Source organism: Castanea sativa, chromosome 11, assembly GCF_040712315.1.
Source record: "Castanea sativa cultivar Marrone di Chiusa Pesio chromosome 11, ASM4071231v1".
Taxonomy (NCBI): Eukaryota; Viridiplantae; Streptophyta; class Magnoliopsida; order Fagales; family Fagaceae; genus Castanea; species Castanea sativa.
In genome coordinates this window covers 49,166,212-49,187,572 of record NC_134023.1, presented here as the reverse complement: position 1 = coordinate 49,187,572, position 21,361 = coordinate 49,166,212, and the positions used below count along the sequence as shown (strand labels likewise).

Sequence of the window (21,361 nt, the reverse complement as noted above, 5' to 3'; positions counted from 1 at the left end):
GAAACCGAAGTACTCGGCAAAAAACCTCTTTCTGGCCCTCCTAGCCAAAATCGATTCACTAGTGAATAAGTTGGAGTGCACAAATGTCAAAAAGACCTTTCAAGCTTAATCTACCCAATATACTTAAGCCTTCCAAGCGCTTGCTACAAACAGACTTCTTGGAGTCTTGTCTTCATTAGTTATCCAGATCCTATAATTCCGCTCGATTGCATCTGCCACTCAATGGCTCCTTCCAATGCTTCCCATAGGCACCAAAACTTCTCTCAACACTCAGAATGGGTGAGGTAAGTGTTTGAACTAAAAATCTCTCAAAGATGTGTACATGGAGATGTAGGAGTAAATGGAAACTCTAGAGAAATGATGTAGAGGATTGTGGGTAAACAATCTCTAACTTTCAAGTATTTGGCTAGGGTTTTCTCTCTCAAAAGTTTCTTGAGAATACTCCTTGTTCTTCTTACATTTCGTGGGTAATAAGGGTTTATATAGTGTTGGTAAAGGAATGAGAAAAGGCACACTCAAAAGTAATCAGGTAGAGAGTTTCGTGGATCACTCGCAACTTGGCCTGAGTCGCGAATGACTCACAAAATCCAACCTGTCAAAGACACTTCAAATTCTAGCATGTGCTTCTCACGTAGCCTGTTTTGCGGGTCAGCAGTCGCGAGCCAATAACAAGCTAGTCATGAAATCCTCATCTTCACAAGTTTTTCACCGAACTCTCACACACAACCCTTACATTAAATTCCACAAAAATACAAGGAAATGATTGAACAGAATTATAATCAAATTTGACATGGAATTAAAGCCAACATAAAATATAGTTGTAAATCACAACTTTACAAAGTTATAATATGCTAATGATTATATATAGTAATTTATGTTTATTGTTAGGGTGCTATGTTTATTGTAGTGGGCATATTCTCTAACAAAATGCCTTTTACATGTATTTGAGTAATCTAAGTGGATTCAAGAATATTTTGAAGTACCTTAAAAGGCTTTTCAATGGCTAGTATTGAAGGTATGAAGACTACACCAAGAAACAAGTGTGAAAAGGTTGAAAACTGATGACTCAACACCTGGCTCGATAGCTACATCTATTGAGAATTAATGAGACTCGATACCTTTCGATTTATTGAGTTTCATAGATCCAGAATTCTCAAAAATGATTTTCGACCCATGATGACTTGGATTTTCTAAGGTTTCATTCTCTAACCTACTAGATGACATAAAAACTTTATTTTACAGTCGTTGTCTTACGCAAAAAATCTACATACTTCTTGTGATGTTACTGTGTTCTTATGCACCTTAGAGTTTTGTAACTAAGTTGCTTTCCCTTCTACTAGTGTGTAGTGAAGAACTTTGCATTCAACAACAAGATTCAAGTTGTTAGGAGTAAGTCACAAATTCGAGATTTGTGCAATTAAAGAAGTCTCTACAAGAACAAGTTTAATTGGTGATTAGCGTAAGGATTTTACTGTAGTTAGGTACTTTGGGATTAGCCAGGATGGTAAGATTTCTTGTACTTTTAATCACTTAATTTTTATTAGTGAATTCTTAGGAGTGATAACTTAAAATTTACCCAATAAGGTTTTTGCCTTGCGAAGGTTTTTCCCATTAGTCAACAAATTACTGTGTCAAATTTAATTTTCGCTGCACTCTAGATTATGATTGCAATTTGTTGGTGCCTACACAATATTGCATGTAATTTGATCTAATTAATCAACTTGATTAATTGAATTAATTAACTAGGGTCAATCTATAACCCAACATTTATATTTAATTATATCAAATATATAATATACTTATATTTATTTGAGATTGTGGAGAAACATGAACCTAATGAATTATAATTGTTGGGGGAACCACAATTTGACTCCCTACAACCACTCTAAAAATAGGCCCGCGTGATGTGATGTCGAATGCCATAAAAGATTTAAGAGTGTCTTCCTCATCACCAATTGGTTTTGAGGTGGAATGGCACAACTCACGGTCCAAAAATAATGTACCTCATTAAATTTTTAAATGAACTAGTATCGAGGTGGATATTTCAAATCTTGTTATAGATTACAAAAAAATTAAGTATAATCTAAACTATAGTTTACAAGTACATTGCACTTCAAACAATAATTAAATTTTTAGTTAATTAATTTGGTTGTTATAGTACAGTTATAATTTCCTTTCAATATGTTTTTTTTTTAATTATCCCCAAGTTAAAATTCTAGGTTCGACACTGATGTTTAGCATATTACAAATCTTATTATAGAACTCTTACAGACTAATGTGTCTAGCCACTTTTAAATACTATATATATATATATATATATATATATATATATATATATATATATATATATTGTAGGGTCGTTAGGCTCGGGAATATGTGTAGGATGGCCCAAGAGTATATTTTGGGCCAAAGGCCCAATCTGAGGACGCCGAATGGTCCGAGAATGGATGAAAGTCGACTCAGAAAGCAATACTAAATAATAAAGAGGTAACTCCTGAATAAGTATGTCCAAAGGGACAGTCTGAGGATGATTATGTCCTCGGCTACGTAAAGTTGAGATAAGTGAAGACTTGGTTAACATTCATAGGATATGTTCTAGAAAAATCCTGTAGGTAAGGGTAAAAATGGTAGAGGAGGAAGATAAGAAGAAGGGCGGTGGAATATTTAAGATAAAGTTGTTACCACCGCCTCCGCATTGAATGCTCTATAACTGCTACTCTAGCCGCATTAGTTAGGAAGTGAAACCTGAACGTCAGTGTGGAACTTTGCTCCTATCTCCAAAGATTTCAGGGGAGGTGGATGGGACAAGTATCTAAACCAGCAATCTAACCCTGACGTGGAGGATGAAGAGGAAAGGAAGGGGGGAGTATAAAAGAAAGAAGGGACCTTAGGCAAAGGGGATCGAAAAAGGGAGAGAAAATACACTGTAAACCTCACTATCTATAATTGTAATCTATCTCGGGAAGGAGTAATATAAGTCATCCTCGGCTTGTGTCTGAGGAGAAGATTTCTTTCATGTTCATATAAACAGCTCCTTACGTGTACCATTGTGATCAAAGCCCATCATTTTTTTCTTATCCAAACCTCATCATAACCTAGATTCAAAGCCCATTCTCTACAAATTTTATTGTAAAAAGGCCTTTCAGGTCCATCCCCTGCTGACTGTGTGTTCAGGCTCAAATTGTGTCCACACACACACACACACACACAAGGGTTGGGTTCAAGTTACACCTAGTGTAACCCTAAGCAACATTACACCACCCAATAACTTGTTATAGAATTCATATTTTGAAAATTCCACCGTTGAATTAAATGTTGTATATGTTCCTAACATTCATGCCAATTTTTATGTCAATTGGATTTTATTTACCGTTTAATCCATAAACTCATCTTTTATACATTATTTTAAACTACAAAAACTTGAATTTAAACAATTGATTGATAACATGACTATTAATCTTTGATTATCTTGAAATTTTGCAAGTATTAAGAATATATGAAAATAATATAATCTAACGATGGATTTATTAATATTCACATCCAATTAAAAAATATTGAGCAGTGTAACATTGCTTAAAGTTACACCAGGTATAAATTGAACTTAACCTCTATTTTATATTTATATATATATATATATATATATATATATATATATATATATCTACTTTTAATATTACATTAACATATTCATTATTACATTATTTTGTACGTTTTTTATAATAAAATTTGTGAAAATTTTAGCATTTTGTTTAGGTCATTCACATATTAAATATCCCATCTATGGTAGGATAAATCTCAATCCATTTATTTGAACTGAAAATGTTTTCTCCCAAATAAGTTGTTTCTGGTGATTAGCTGTGAACTTAAAAATGAGCCAAAATTTTTTTTTTTCTAGTGTTTGACTTGAACAAAATATTTTTAATATTCCTTATAATTCCAAATAATTACATAAAAAAAAAAATCAATCAAAAAGTAAACGCTATATAGAAAAGAATTCTATATTTGTTAGGCCATTTGGATGCCTCAAATGAAGAAAAAAATATTGAAATTTGAAATATAAACAAAAAACCAAATGTGAAAAAAGAGTTATTTAAAACAAAAAATTTCGGGTAAACTATATATTTGCTTCTTATATTTTACACCGTATTTTAATTTGATCCATAACCTTTTGATTGAGTTAATTGGTCTCTAACCTTTTAGTCCTATGTTAATTTAGTTTCTGTCATTATCTCTTATATGGAAATTGTTGGCATTGCAAACAGTCAAAATAAAAAAAAAGTTTATTATCACATTGACTACTACTTGAACTAACATGTCAGCATAATCTTAAGTATTATTATAAAAATAAAAATAAAAGGTAAGTGGCTAATTTTTGAGATCAAAATCCCTAACCCACGAATACTTCATGTTTTTTCTTTTTTTAAACCCAAATCAAATCTTTTTTGTTTGATAAGAAAGTTTCTTGATTTCATTAAACAAGGCAAACCCAAATTAAATCTAATTTATGTATCTCCCTAAAATCCGAAATCCCTATCTTGCTAAAACCCAAAATCTCCAACGGTGAGGACGGCAGCACCTTCGCCCTTCCAGCAGTGCCTTCTCCCTTCCGGTAGTGCCTTTCTCGCTTCCAGTGGCACCAAGCCTTCTCCTCGCCATTCAAATTCTATCAACACACAATGACATAAACCCACCTACTATTCTTACTCCTTTGCAATGATGGCGAGCCAATGAATAGTGGCCTTGGCAAAGACTTTCTTCTTTGTACTTAAAAAGTGCAGCACCTGCACTCCAAGCTAAAAAAAAAAAAAGCATGTCTCCCCTGCACAGAATACTCAAAAGACCAAAACTTTATCATGAAATTAAAGAAGAGTCCTTGAGTTTTAAAGAAGCTTAAATAACAATAAGAATGGAAGAAAGATCGATATGAGTTTCAATGTAAATAGCTTACTCATATATGTAGATGTATAATGTACTCTCCAAGCAAAAAAGTTTTGGTTTCATAGAAAGCATTAGACAAGTAGGTGGGTAGTCACCGGAGAGCAAAAGGTTGAAAGGATGCCGACGGTGAAAACTGGGTGGAGATTTTATGGTGTTTTAATTTAGTTTTAAGTATTTTTAAAATCTTAAAGAATAATCAACTTAAAATCTAACTTTGTTATTATCTTATGTGTATTTTAGTATTTTAAAAAGCTGATGTGTATCCTGCTATATTAATTGCTTTTAAAATAGTTTGTGCAATTGCTCTTTTTTTTTTTTTACTGTTTGCCACGTCAGCAATTCTTATCCAAGAAATAACAGTAAAGACTAAATTGACGCAACGCTAAAAGCTCTAAAAAATTATGAACAAAATTGACACAATTGAAAGGATAGAACCCAAATATGTAGTTTACCCTAAAATTTCATTTTAAAAATCTTAACAACTAATCAATAGCTAGTTAATGGCAATCAACAGTCAATCTATGGAGAGAGGTAGGGGCTGAAGAGAGAGAGGCTATCAATGAGAGAAATTTAATCGATTTTTTGTGGTAGCCTCACTACAAAAAACGGGGTCTATAGCCGCGTTTCAAAAACACGACTATAGACCCTAAAAACGCGACTATAGGCTATAGCCGCGTTTTCTAGAGCCGTGTTTACAACCCAGGCCTAAGTGGCGCAGCAACAACCCCTGTGGGTCTGTAGCCGCGTTTTTATAACCGCGACTAAAGGTTAGGCCTAAAGCCGCGTTTTTAACCACGGCTATAGGCATCGGGTCTATAGCTGCGTTTTTTAAAAACGCGGCTACAGACCCACTTTGAGCTGCGTTTATAACCGCGGCTATAGGTTTTATTAAAAAAAAAAAATTCTGGGCTTTTTTTTCCCCAAAAAATTCAAAATTAAGGTTTTTTAAAAAACAGAAAAACAAATTCTGGGTTTTTTTTCCCCCAAAAAATTCAAAATTCAAACGAAAAAAAAAAATCAAAATTAAACACAAACCCAAAAAATTTAAAATCAAACACAACATATTCACAATACAAACACACCCAAAAAATTCAAAATCAAACACAACATACTATCAATACAAATACAACATGCTCCAAAATATAACAATACAAACCCATGAATCTCCTCTCATTCAAAAAAACCAACCCAAATTTAACACTAAATTCATTCAAAGAACACAAAAGCACAAGCTCAGAAACACAAGAACAAGCTCAAGAACACAAACCCATTTAAACATAAACACAATATCAGCAACAAAATAGCAAAAATAACCTCTAGCAAAAGTATAATACCCACAAAAAGATTAGAAAATTTTTACCTTGAATAGTAGAGATAAGTGAACCTTTAGTTTTTCTTATGGTGGTGTGGAGTGTACCAGTGGGACACTGAGGGAGAGGAGTGTGTGCGTTGTGTTGAAAGGAAAAAAAAGAAGGAAATAAAGAAATAAAGAAAATAAGAAGTAGCAGCAAAGAAACAAAGAAAAAAAAATGTTGTGCTGGAGTGAAGAAGGAAAAAAGAAAAAGGAAAAAAAAAAAGAAAAAGAAAGAAGACCTTGGCACGATTTGCAGAGAAGAAATTAAGAGAGAAACCCATGAACTCTTGAGCAAAGAAACCCAGGAAAGAAAGCGTACAGAAGAAGGACCAAAGAAAGAAAAGATAAGAGTAGGGGTAGGTGGGAAAGTGGGGTTCTTTTTTTTTTTTTTTTATTGGTGTTACCTATAGCCGCGTTTTTTAAAACGCGGCTATAGGCTCTCCCTTATATAAAAAAATAAATTATTCGGATGCACAGACCATCTTATTAAAATATATATATTATTTGGCTAGACCTATAGCCGCGTTTTAGAAAACGCGGCTATAGACCATCCCTCATATAAAAAAATAAATTATTCGGATGCATAGGCCATCTTTTTAAAATATATATATTATTTGGCTAGACCCATAGCCGCGTTTTCAAAAACGCGGCTATAGGTCCTCTATAGAGGAATTTAAAAAAAAAAAAAATGCACAGGCCATCTTTTAAAAAAAAAAAAATGATTTGGCTGGACCTATAGCCGCGTTTTCAAAAACGCAGCTACAGGCCAGACTCAAAAACGCAGCTCAAGACACCTAAAAACGTGGCTTTAGATATAACCTAGGGCCGCATTTTAAAAAATGCGGCTTAGACCTAACCTATGGCCGCGTTTTTTAAAACGCGGCTACAGCCCCGCTTTTATAAAAAAAGTATTTTGGTCGACTGTACATGCTAGCCTGTTAAAAAATATTATTTGGTTGGACCTATAGCCGCGTTTTTTGAAAACGCGGCTATAGGCCTGATATAAAACGCAGCTCAAGTCATTTACAAACGCGGCTATAGTTTTGGTCTATAGCCGCGTTTCCTAGAAATGCGGCTATAGGTCAGGTATAGCCGCGTTTTTTTATAAACGCGGCTATAGCGCGTGTTTTTTGTAGTGCCTATTAAGTATACAATTAGTGAAAGAAGGCACGGCTTTTGTCATGAATTTATAGACACACACGCATATATATATATATAAGAAGTAATAACTAAATGAGTTATTATTACATAATTTTAGAACTCGATTCTAACAAAATGAATGATTATTATTATATAAAATGCATAATTTCTCATATTTGTCCTCCTATATAATATCTCTAGTAAAAATTATTAATAAAAACTTTTCTAATTGTTTTTTTTTTATAATTCCTTATTTATTAATGAGAAGGGTGATTTGGCCCATTTGGGGACATGGTATGGAAAGTTATCCTTCCCTTATTTTGAAAAATGATTTCCTAATATGGAAGGACCATACTTGATTTGTTAAGTAACTGATGGAAATGCATACAAGTTGATGCATATCGATAGGAATTAACATCTTGAATCGATAAATGGAAAATATTTTAAACATTACAAGCCAAGTATGAATAAAATGGATCCACAACACGAGATCCTTGATAATAAAATTTATTACACAAACTAATTAATATATTAAGACTAATAGTAGTACATGTTTTTCAATAGTAATTTAGAAAATAGTTATAACAGTGATAAGCTGAAATCAAAGCTTTGAAAAGTTAGTTATAAAATGCAGCAATGAGACCACTCCAAGAAATTGAAGGTTCTCTACGAAGGCTGTCAATTTCTTGGTCTTCTTGTTGTAAAAGCTGTTCATTCACTCGTAAACTACTAATCTCTGTATCGATGCTACTCTGTTGAGAATACACTCGTTGGAAAGGGTGCATCTTCTGAATCATAATCATTTCATACTCTCGAAGATTTTTCTTCATTTCTTCGTGTTTGGAAGCCATCATTTGCATCTCATCTCGACAGGGTTGAAGTGCAGTCTTGTAAGTGTTTAGAGCTTCAACATATTTGCTTCGGTTTTTAAGAAGTTCAGCTCTCTTTTTCTCTTTTTCAACCGCAGTCCTAAAACGATTAACTTCCCTATCGAGATCAACATTGAAGTTCTTTAAAAGGTCACCCTTGTTCTTTCCAAGGATACTGGTTTTGTCAAACAAGAGTGCAGCAGCTTTTCTGAACTTGAATAACCAGGCATCATTCAAAAGAACATTATCAACCGATTTATTGAAGAAAGCTTTAATATCTGCAAGGGACTCTGTTGTGGCAATAGAAGAGGAAGCGGTAGAGTTGATTAGTGTTTCCAGTTCATCTAGAGATTTAGATATATTCTCTAAGAGCTTATAAAAAGCCTCCCAAGTTTTCTGTCAATTCAGTTTGTACTGATTTCTCTTGCTGTTCTTTGGACTCGGTACTCCAAACTTCAATTTGAATTTCTCGTTCAGTCAACGATGATTGTTTTCCCTTGCTTGAGGATTCATTTGTTTCGGGAGGAATTTGTTGTAAATGCTTAGAGGATAACACACTTGAGGACGTGGAAATTGGATTCAAAACGTTGGAATCGTCCCCCTTCTCTGCAATAGTGTAAGAAGATAAAGATAGCAAAGCGTGAAATTCAATATACAGGGGACAACAGAAAGATCAATGAAAGATAATTCACCAAACATCCCATGGATACCTCAGAGAAAAAAATGCATAAAGCCTAAACTACCTCGGACATGGCTGTAACTTCATTAGTAAATGCCATATAACTCTTCCACCAAAAAATTACAAAATAAAGCTTCAGTTTACGGTAGTTTATTTGAACATAGTTTATTATTTTGATAACTTTTATGTTAAATATGTTACAAAAAGCTTAGAGCTGGAGTAGTTTATCAAAAAGAAAGACTAAGAGCTATAATATTTGGGAAATAAAGAGTTAAAAAAAAATCCCACAATTCCCAAACTAATGGAGTCAACTCTCGTGTTATCTGGATCATCTAAGGCTGTTGTCATTGAAGTGAGAGTCCTAAATTAAATTGAGCTATATTTATTCTCTATAAAAGGGAGGAAAGAGGTTCCAACCATTTTCTAACATGATTAGAAAAGAATTCAAAGTACTTTAGAAAAGATAGGAATTGGGATTGTGCCTCCAAGATATCAAGCTTTCATCCACATATGAGTGCAAGTACATGACTATATTTTTGTAGTTCTTGGTCTCTGGGGCTAATGAATGAAAAGAAGAGGAAAAATTTTACAATCACAACCAGTTTTACACTTATTTTTACAATTATCTGAGGTGAATAAGTGTTAGTAGTTAAAATAAAAATAAAAATTGGTTTATGTGAAAGTGACAGGTATCCAATTACAATTTGCTATTTAGGATAACTGTAAACATGGGTGTAAAATTAGTTGTGGACCTCTTATCAATGAGTTAGGTTGAGTATACGTGATCTAAGTGTATATGTATGCGAAACTCCCTCTTAAAGACTTGAACCCGACTCTTCCCTCCATACCCTATAAGCATTTATACTTATGCAGTGATTACCGCACCAAGAGTTCGCGATGGTGCTTATAAAATAACATTAAACAAATTTAATCAACATAAAAAAATTTCCACATCAGCATTTATATGAAATTATAATTTTTTTAAAGGAAAAAATAATAAGAATCACAACTTCTTTTCTTTTCTTTTCTTGGCAACCAAACACAATACAAACATTTAAAAAAAAATCAATACAAACATTGTTCGGTGGGTTTGTTTTTCAATTGAAATTGCTGAATTTAATTTTTATTCAAACCCAAAGTCCTCTCTCTCTTGGTAGTACAGAAAGCCAAACTGAAAGGAGTATAACCCAGAAACAGCTCCCTAAAGCTAAATCACAATGACCACAAATTAAGTAAATATCCAGATTAGAAGTGGCCAAAAAAAAAAAATTAAACAGCAATTCCCATCGTGACCAGCGATTTGGGTTAGTTGGGGCCAATCTTTTTTTTTTCCATTTTCTCACGATTTCTCGGAAACCAAACGATGGGGAGAGCTTGAACGCCGCAATCTAACCATCGGCGAGACCAAACCTCAGTCGCGCCGATCGATCAGCGGTCGCTTGACTCAACCACCCAACAAGGACTGCAGAAGTTGTCGCCATTGAGGAGTTTCTTCAGGTCGTCGGAGATGTACCATTGGGTTGGAGTCCATTGCCACTGCTACTGTTAGGATTGGTGAAGGCAAAAGTGAATGGGTTTCATTTTGGGTTAGAGATGGGTTGTGGCTACTATTAGTGATGGGTTTTGTTTTGAATTTCAATTCACAGATCTGGACGTGATTTTCTGGGTTGTTTGTGGAGTTTTCAAGGAGGATGTTGTGTTTGGTTACCCAGAAAGTGGAAGAAAGAAAAGGAAAAAAAATGAATTACAGATTTTTTTTTTTTAGGATAAACGTTAGAAAAATGAATTAGAGATTGATTGCCATTTGCCAAGAAAGTGATCTTAAAAAAAGAAAAAAAAAGAATTAAGTTAATTAAATTAACTCTCAAGGCTTTTTATTAAAAAGAATTGAGGAATTAATTCTGTTTTTGTTTTTTTATATTGACGCGGCAATTTTTTATGTTAATTAAAAAAATTTATCATATTTTATAAGACTTGTAGGTGTGAAGTTTGTTAATTGTGTAGATCATTTACCAATAAGAGAAATTAAATTAATTGCTATTAAAATGTAATGATTAAATTAACAGTAGCTTTAAGATTTACAGGCCAAAATAATATTTTTACTCTTTTTAAATTAAAAAAAGGTAAATAAATTTCTTAGAATAAAAATTGGGAAAAAAGAAGTCAAAACTACCTCTTTTAATGGCAAAATAGAGCTCGACAGAAAGATCACCGTTAGTAACAATTGTGAACTTTAGGGACAAAAAATAATAATAAACTTATGAGACAAAAATTAGAACTCAACAAACTGAAAAGATATAATTTATAATTTTGTTAAATGTTTATGTTCTTGTATGGTTGTGACAAGCCTTCCATTAATTTCCCAAATAGTAGTAAATAATAATCTGTAACATGCATTGGAAGAGAGACAAAAACAAATACAGAAAAAATAAAACCCTTTAATTTCCATCATAATAATATGATGATACTCTTCCATTCTTTATGCCCATTTTAGCACAACGTATTCAAGAAATCACCGTTATTTTAATACTTAAATCTTTTGAAAGAGTAGTTGAGAAATTAAAACAACTATGGATATTAAAATATTTAAGTATAAAAATAACATTTTTTTTTTTTAATATAGCTCGCTTTTTTCTTTCTTTTCCTTGTGGGTCAAGATCTCAATATATTTCGGAAATTTGAAGTTCCCTTGATATCTTCTTTTGTTTTTGCTTTTGTTTTTTTTTTTTTTTTTCCTTTTTTGAAAATCCTCTTCATACATTTTAAGCATATGCCATCAAAGATTTCCAAAGTGGGCAATAAAAAATGACAATAATGATGTAGTTTTAAAATTATTGAAAATGAAATAAATCAAAAAGAAAACAACAGGATGAGAAAACAGTAAAACATACCGAGTTCCTTGTTGATGATAGGAGCATTGGTGGAGTTGCTGCTATTGTCAGACATGTCTTAGGAATTAGTTTCTTGAAATCCTTCTTCTTTGATAGGAAAAAATAAAAAAGGAGAATTTGCATTATTTGTCGGGAGAAATCAATGGTCACTGTGCTCCACGACAGTTCTATAGCACTTTAAGCATCATGAACCCGTACATGCGAATTTGCGATTTGTTGAAAGCAAAGAACAATTAAGGAACAGGGATGCAAGAGACAAGAATGATTGATGCCTATTTTGTTTGGAGAGAAAGAGGAGACTTGAAGGAACGTATTTTTCTTTCCATAAGGCTATTTTAGAAATAATTTTATTGTGGTTAGGAATAGCAACAAGGCAGGTATGGGGCGGTTTCCTATTTCCCACCCCACTTCATCTTGAAGGCGAATGTTTTGCCCTGCCTTACTCTAGCAAGTGCCGTGGGTGCCCATGGGTACCCATCCTGCTACAGCCAAATTTTTTATATAATAATTTATTAAAATTTTATTTTGAATGCATTAAATTAAAATTCACAAAATATTTATAATAAAAAAAAAAACAAGTTCTAACATTACAAAAACTTTCTCAAAGCATAACAATACGACAATTCAAATAATAAGAAGTACAAAAACAATTCAAAAATAACAATACAACAATTAAAAAATATACAAAACGTAAATATTTAAACATAAAAGTATAAATTCAATAATACAATATAATAAAATATCATAAATTTAAAGTTAGAAGTCTAAAAACACATATGTATATCTTATAAAAAAAAACTTATAACAATGTTTTTTAATTATTTAAATATAAATGGGATAGGTGCGGGACAAGGGCGGGGGAAAATCTTAACCCCCATCCTCACCCTATTTGTTAGACGAGGCGAGTAAAAGCTTAGGGCAGGTGGGACAGATACCCACAAATGCAGGTTTAAATTGCCATCCATAATTGCGGTTGTTGCATATTGTACATGCAAGTTAGATTTGAGATTATTTATGAGAGTGAAATAAGTTATCTAACAGTACATTTACATGAAAAAGTTTAATAAAATGCAAGCTTTGACATGACACTCAAGAAAATAAAGAATGTGATGAAAAAGACGCACATTTAGAGAAGAAGAAGAAGCTAACTATCAAAACAACACAAGATGTATGTTGAAAACCCTAGAGAAGGGATACAAAACCACGATTTGAGCAAGAACACAACATTCTTGCTCAGCTTAGCTTGTATTATGTATCAGAAAGAGATTAATTTACAATAAAGTTGTCATTTTCTTCCTACCAACTCTCATGCATTAGTGGTGTTATATACACGTATTGGCTCAAGTGGCCCAGTTTAGTATAAAGCTCGTCTAGGGCTAACTCTAGACCTTTAGCATCTGCATTTGTATAAACCGAACATAGGGTTGATTGTAAAGTAGTATTCTTCACTTGCAAGCCCAATCCTAGGGTTTTTAAAGGAGGTTAAATCCTAGGCTAAACACATATTTATTATAGTTAATTGACTTGTAATACAAGTACTATTCTTAGCTTGCATATGAAGTAGGACTGTCTTGGCCTAGTCTATTGAACTTAACATATCTCTAACAAAGACAAAGCCTCGTTGAAGTTGATAGGACTTCAATTGTACCATAGCACTTTATACACCAATAAACTTAACACACAGAACCGTACTCGTGATTATTTGGAAGAAACGGATAAAAAAAGGGATCCATATGAAGGAAAAAGAAGAATCAATGCCTATTTTAATTAGGGATAGGAGAAGAATCAATGGACGTCATTTTCTTTTGGGGTTCACAAAAAACAATTATGATAAGGATAACATAGTCTATATATGTGTGTGTATATATATATATATATATATATATATAGAGCGGCAAAACTAGATTATTTTCTTAAAGGGTACCAATGGGTAAAAATTTATATATAATTAAGGAGGAGGTTTTTTTTTTTTTTTTCTTCAAAACCCAAGAAGGCCATGGCCCACCTCTACCCCCACCCCCCTCTTCCTTCACCAATGTATGGATATATATATATATATTATTTAAATTTAGGCAAAAACAAACTACCGTAACCTTTTTCTCTTTTTTCTTTAAAAAAAAAAAAAAAACCATTCGTACAACTTGATCAAATGCTAGTTAATATTAGTAGTTTTTAGTGGACTACAATGAGAATGGTTTTTCTTAATTCATGGTTATGAAATGCCTTTGTTATTTTCATTTTTCTTTGAGTAACTGGTTTTTCCCATATAACACGTAAACTTCAGATGATTTAAATGCTGGACAATTTTAGGATGTAGCAATCAAGCATGGGAAGTGAAGGTATGCCAAGTTTTCATTTAATTTTTCAAGATTATATCTGCATATCTTTCCTTTTTGTCCTTTCTTTCGAACAAAATTCTATTTTTATTTCATTTGTAAATTTGATTATTAATCTTATTGTTAATTCTATTACCATTTTTTTAATTACATATTTTTCCATTCTAAAGTTGAGAGATCATTTCAAGGGGTTACATTCAAGTTAACCTTGTTCCCAATATATATGAACACCTCAGATTCTAGCCGAAGTGAGTTTCTAATGAGTTTTATTATTTTCTCTATTTTTATATTTTTTCTAATGATTTGATTTACTCAAATATGAATATCATAGTTTCTTATATAAAATAAAAGAATATAAATGTTGATTTAAGTTCAAATCAAACTGAAATATAATATTTGGTATATGAGTTTTTATAATTACTTAGTTATTCAGAGTCCAAATCTTTTATTATATCTTTCTGCTTCATTGTATGTCCACTAATAAAAAAAATTGCCACATAGACGCCTATTTAATTTTCCCACACATTTTTTTTCCTTTTTAAGTTCAAAAAAGAAATTATCATTATTGCTTATATCTAAAGTTTATCTTTTTTATTTGTTTGAAAAATTAAATTATAATAAGTTAATAATTTTTTAATAATTTATACGTGGTCATTATGAAAATATTTAATAGAGTAGTTTAAGTAATGTATTTTAGATATTTTTGAAAGTGCGTGAAAAAAATGTGTAAGTGTTTAAAATACTCAAAAGCGTGCTTGAAATCCTCTACCAAACGGGCTGTACAAATCGCTCGTTCTCGGCCATTATATATATCAAACCCAACTTTCACGGTCCTCATAGTCACATTCTCTCACTCACACCAGTAATAAACCATGGTTTCTCCTACTCCATTATTAACTCTCTCTTCTCTTCTATTTGCCCTGCTTCTAAGTACTGCTGGAGTAAACTCCTCCTCCACCCCACCAACCAAGATTGGCAATGGCTACCGTCTGATCTCCATTGAGGGGACCCCTGATGGAGGCCTTGTGGGCCACCTCGTAGTCAATCAGAAAAACAATATCTACGGCCCTGATATCCCTACCTTGCAGCTCTCTGTCAAGTAATGTTATACCCCTATACTCTTTACCACCACTACAACATACTACATTGTCGTTATATTATGTTAAATCTTACACTTTTTTTTATTATCTACAGGCATGAGACGCATGATCGATTGAGAGTCCACATCACTGATGCAGAGAAGCAGAGATGGGAGGTACCGTACAATCTGTTGCCTAGAGAACAACCCCCAGCGTTAAAACAAACGATTGGGAGGTCAAGAAAGAGCCCAATAACAGTGTCCGAGACTGAGTACTCAGGCTCTGAGCTCATTTTCAGTTACACCGCAGACCCATTTGGGTTTGCTGTGAAGAGAAAATCAAATGGGCAAACGCTTTTCAATTCAAGCTCAGATGAATCAGACCCATTTGGTAGTTTGGTGTTTAAGGACCAGTACCTTGAGATTTCCACTAAGTTACCTAATGATGCGTCACTGTATGGGTTGGGTGAGAACACACAGCCACATGGGATCAAACTGTATCCAAATGATCCGTACACTCTGTATACCACTGATATATCAGCTATCAATGTTAACACTGATTTATATGGGTCCCACCCGGTGTACATGGATCTTAGGAACGTGGATGGAAAGCCTTATGCACACTCGGTTTTGTTGCTAAACAGCAATGGAATGGATGTGTTTTACAGAGGGACTTCTTTGACGTACAAGGTTATTGGTGGTGTCTTTGATTTTTACTTCTTTGCTGGGCCTACACCTTTGGGCGTGATTGATCAGTACACTTCCTTTGTTGGCAGACCGGCTCCAATGCCTTATTGGTCTCTGGGTATGGCTCACTTTTCATCCTTATCCATTACTTTCTTTTTACTGCATAAGCTTATTATTATTTTATGGAAACTGCATAATAATATTTTATTACTGAATGTGACATATTGGTTTTTTTTTTTTTTTTTTTTTATGCCATATAGTTAATAGTTTAATTTCTGCGAGAATTTACTAAAAATAGGCTACTTTAATTTCAGTCAGAATGACCTGGAATTTCATCTTAGGTGGAAAATGGAGGTTTCTCATTCTGGTTTACATTACCAAAATGGTATTTTTTGGCCGTTCCAGCACGGAATTAAAAAAACTATTCCTACAGATTAAATGAGGATTCATAAGAACATTGCAAATGTTATAATTCATTAAGAAGGCTATGTAATTATTAAAAGAACATTGACTTTTCAACCATTATATAGTGAAATGAAAGAAGTCTCCTCTATTTATTTTTTTATTTTATGGGGAGACTATGAACTATATTCATAATAAAAAGCTAAAATTACATTCTAGTAAAGAGCTTGTTAAATGGAACAAAAGATTCTCTTCGATCCAAGTGGAGAAATTATCATTGTCTAAAGCCTGTTTTGCTAATAAGTGAGTAGAGCTATTGCCTTGTATGCAAATTTTTAATATATATATGAAATTCGGAGGAATAATTTATTCTTGAATCAGTACTAGGTTGTAGTAAACTGTGTCATTTATAAATTACTGTCATGTATAATCATGCAACAGAATAAAATATCATATTGGCAAACCTGTGAGTACTAAGTGCTGATTGGTGTTGGTCATTTGGCTGTATGCACCGTCACTAGACGCATATGATACAGTAGGAATAGGATGCTTTGTTCTCTTCTAATTGTTTACTCAATCATTCTCATAAACAACTTTTAGTTTCAAAAGATCCTGCATTGTTTGATAGGATATTAGGAATATTTCACATTGAACATCACAAAAAATTAACCTGTTTTGGCATAATGGTTTTTGTTTTTTTTAATAAAAGCAAGAATGTAGACCTAAAAGTTCTTGGTTTTATCCCAAGAAAAAAATTTTAATCTTTATCTTTCATACTTTATGGTCTATATTAAAGATAAGGCCACATGTAAAGTTGGAAGCTCTAGTTTTTCTTAAACATTTAAATATTTTTCTGCATTCTGCCCAAACTTCTCAAAGCCAAAAATCTTGGGTCTTTTTTTCACACTTTTGTACAGAGTAGCTGATAGGGCCCCATTTGATGCTCATTCTAGGCAGCCATTTCCATCAGCATTCATCTATCTGGGGCCAATACTCTCCATACACCACTTCATTGTCCTTTGAGTGTGAGTGGAGACTGCCTTGGGTTGTGGGGATTGGGGAATGTGTATGGTGTAATTGTTGTCTCCTTGCATTAGAGCTACTTCATGTCGGTGTGAGAAATAATTGGACTTCGAGAAAAGTTCACTCAAAGTGAATTACTTTTTATTTATTTATTTATTTATGTGGGGCTTAAGATCTCTCCGTTCGAAATGAATATATTTTATGAGATAAATTAAATATTTTAAATTTAAAAATGTATCTAGTACTACATCATTTAAATTTTTAAATGACATGATACCGGTATAATTTAAATTTTTAAATGACATGATACCGGTATAATATCATATCCAGAAAATAAAACCTTGATTGTGAAATGGACTCTCTCTGTTTCAAGTGGAACCAAGAGAATCCTGTTCCAACTTCCCAACAATAAGGAATGAAAAACCTTTGATTTGAATTGACCTGCCACTTAGCTACAAAGCCCTTGTCGCCTTATGCTTATTACGTCTTTGGGTTAGAAACTTTGAAAGAGTAAAAGCAACAACACAATTCTTGTAAAGTAGTTTACTTGATCATCTTGATATGTTACCTGCTAATAAGTAAGGTGGAATATGACCTTTTTCTTAGGCTTCTTAACCTATTCTCTCTTAAAAGTAGCCAGCTAAAATTCTGGACTTCCAAGCAATGGCAATTCTTGTTATAAAAGTATCATAACACCTCCAATTGCTCTAAACTGCCAGAACTCTGCATTGCAAGTTCCTCTTCCAACTGTTTCAATTAATCAAAGGGTTTAATGATGTATACTTAATTCAAGCTTATCATAAGAAATTAAGAAAGTGTGATTCTTTTTTTAATTTCTTGCCTATATTTGATGCTACAGGATTCCACCAATGCAGATGGGGTTACCATAATTTATCTGTAGTTGAAGACGTTGTTGCGAACTACCAAAAGGCTCAAATTCCACTTGATGTGATTTGGAATGACGATGATCATATGGATGGACACAAGGACTTCACTCTCAACCCCATCAACTACCCTCATCCGAAGCTTTTGGCATTCCTTGACAAAATACACAGCATTGGTATGAAATACATTGTCCTTATTGATCCTGGAATTGCTGTTAATTCCAGTTATGGCGTATATCAAAGGGGAATTTCCAATGACGTATTCATTAAGTACGAGGATGAACCCTACTTAGCTCAAGTTTGGCCAGGGGCTGTATACTTCCCTGACTTCCTAAACCCAAAAACTGTATCATGGTGGGGTGATGAAATCCGCCGCTTTCACGAGCTTGTACCTGTTGATGGCTTATGGATTGACATGAATGAAGCTTCAAATTTCTGTTCTGGGAAGTGTACAATCCCAAAGGGCAAGCAGTGTCCCACTGGGACAGGACCTGGCTGGGATTGTTGCTTGGACTGCAAGAACATTACAAAGACAAGATGGGATGCTCCTCCTTACAAGATAAATGCTTCAGGTTTGCAGAAACCAGTAGGGTTTAAAACCATAGCAACTAGTGCAGTTCACTACAATGGCATTTTGGAGTATGATGCTCACAGTCTCTATGGTTTCTCTCAATCCATTGCAACTCACAAAGCCCTTCAAGGACTCGAAGGCAAGCGTCCATTTATATTATCTCGCTCCACTTATGTTGGTTCAGGCCAATATGCTGCCCATTGGACTGGAGATAACCAAGGCACTTGGGAGAATTTGAGGTACTCAATTTCCACAATGCTCAATTTTGGTATATTTGGGGTGCCAATGGTTGGTTCAGATATATGTGGGTTTTATCCACAACCAACAGAAGAGCTTTGCAATCGTTGGATTGAAGTTGGTGCTTTCTACCCCTTCTCAAGGGATCATGCAAACTACTACTCCCCAAGACAGGAGCTTTATCAATGGGAATCAGTAGCTGAGTCTGCCAGAAATGCTTTGGGTATGAGGTATAAGCTCCTGCCTTACCTGTACACCTTGAACTACGAGGCTCATATTAGCGGAGCCCCAATTGCCAGGCCACTTTTCTTCTCATTCCCAACTTACACTGAGGTTTATGGGCTGAGCACCCAATTCTTGCTAGGGAGCAGTCTCATGGTATCTCCAGTTCTTGAGCAAGGGAAATCAGAGGTTACAGCTCTGTTTCCCCCGGGTTCTTGGTACAGTTTGTTTGATATTACGCAGACTATCACATCAAAAAGCGGGCTCAACGTTACCCTTGATGCGCCTTTGCATGTCGTTAATGTGCATTTGTATCAAAATACCATTTTACCAATGCAGCAGGGTGGAATGATTTCAAAGGAAGCTAGAAAGACACCTTTCAACCTCATAGTGACCTTCCCAGCAGGAGTGTCTGATGGGGAAGCCAAAGGGAACCTTTTCATTGATGATGATGAGTTGCCAGAAATGAAACTTGGAAATGGTTATTCCACATATATTGATTTTTATGCAACAGTTACTAAGGGAACTGTGAAGGTGTGGTCAGAAGTCCAGGAGGGCAAGTTTGCTTTTGATCAAGGTTTGCACATTGAGAAGATTTCAGTGTTGGGATTGGATGGAAGTGGACAAGCATCTGCACTTGAGGTTGATGGAAAACCGGTGACGGGTGATTCGAACATAAAGTTAAGCACAACCAAGCAAAATGTGTTGGAAGATGGGGGAGATAAGGTGAATATAGTGATGGTAGAGATTAAGGCTTTGTCATTAGATGTGGGAAAGAACTTTGCCATTACCTGGAAATGGGGACCAAAGGTTGGGGATAAGAGGATTATGTAGGATTTTTTGTTATTCTCTTTATCTTGTTTTTTATGCTTTTTCATTATCTTAAAATGTAGCTACTATTCACCCAAATTTAAACTTTCAAATTATGTCTTTCTTAATATTCTTAAACGGTGGTCACTTCTCTCTCACATGCAAAAAATAAAAATAAAAATAATTTTTTCAAAAAAAAAGGGGAGAAACTAAACACATTGGTTTGTTCTTTAATGGTATTTCCATTTGATGTTTCATTTTGGGGAAGTAAAAACAGTTTTTTTTTTTGCTTGAATAAATTGTACCAGAAATCAAGCTGTTGGTTGATTTTCCTCTTAGATCCAACTATCTGAGGCCCATTTTTGTCATAATTTAGTCCATGGTCAAGCCCAGGTCTGTGATTCCTAACTGATGGTACATTTTTTTTTTTTGGGAGTGATAGATTGGTACTTGTGTTCATTGAAAAATAATGTATGAGGATTGTTTTTTGATCCAAATAGCGAATATGATTATATGAAATCATGCACGCACAACCTTCTCTCACAATAATTATCTTCATATGGGTTATATTCATCATTTTCATAGTATGTGAGCCCCACAGTATATGAAGCACACATTTTGAAAAGAAAAATGCATATATGTGATACGTGAAATACATTTTCTTTCTATAATTATTGGCAAATTAAAAATATATTTATAAAAATTATAGAAGTCATAATTTGTACCCACATATATTATATTGGTTCTAATAATATTTAAGAAATATTTTCCAACACTACTTCAGATATGCAAATTAAATGTATTTCATTTGTGTTAGAATCTCATTCACTCTTCTTGTGTTTTTATTGTGTTTTTGTTTTTTGTTTTTGTTTTTTTTGTTTTTTTTTAAGACATCTTATTTAGCACATCAATATAAGTTATTGGCCTTAAAAATTTCATGCGACATCACAACTTGCTATCTTTTAGCCTCTTACAAGCAACGAACAAGGCTGCAATAATTATTCACAGAACTAAATACAATTTATTAGGGAGACTAAATTGGGAACCAAATTAATCTTTTTCTAGTTACTTGAGAATCAAATTAAATAATTTATCTCTTTCTTTTTATTTTTTCTTATTTTAACTTTTGTCTTTATAAGTCAATATCTCCGTATAAGTCCAAAACATCTCTATGTATGAGACCAATTTAAAATGTAGTGACCTAATAGCATGTATAAACAAAGAACTTTTCGACCGTTGG

At 33.6% G+C, this 21,361-nt stretch overlaps 2 protein-coding genes across 3 annotated transcripts in view; one reads left to right on the top strand and one right to left on the bottom strand.

The window, feature by feature from the left end:
* LOC142617771 (uncharacterized) overlaps nucleotides 1-12,144 on the bottom strand; it is an 83,720-nt gene extending 71,576 nt beyond the window's left edge. The window contains exons 1-2 of one of the 2 annotated variants that reach the window (XR_012841041.1): nucleotides 11,872-12,144; nucleotides 8,623-8,907 (exon numbers count right to left, since the gene is read on the bottom strand). Coding sequence is in view for 1 of the 2 variants with exons in the window: in XM_075790727.1 (XP_075646842.1) it covers nucleotides 11,872-11,926 (55 nt within the window). In the remaining variant the exon portion in view is untranslated. Of the gene's footprint in view, nucleotides 1-8,622; nucleotides 8,908-11,871 lie in introns of those variants that run through there. The other variant, XM_075790727.1, reaches the window with a different exon arrangement.
* Nucleotides 12,145-14,999: 2,855 nt separating this feature from the next.
* On the top strand, nucleotides 15,000-20,259 carry LOC142617411 (alpha-xylosidase 1-like). Its single transcript, XM_075790274.1, has 3 exons — nucleotides 15,000-15,306; nucleotides 15,402-16,090; nucleotides 18,257-20,259. The coding sequence occupies exons 1-3, from the start codon at nucleotides 15,080-15,082 to the stop codon at nucleotides 20,143-20,145; spliced, it is 2,805 nt and encodes a 934-aa protein (XP_075646389.1). The 5' UTR covers nucleotides 15,000-15,079; the 3' UTR covers nucleotides 20,146-20,259.
* The last annotated feature ends 1,102 nt before the right edge of the window (nucleotides 20,260-21,361 follow it).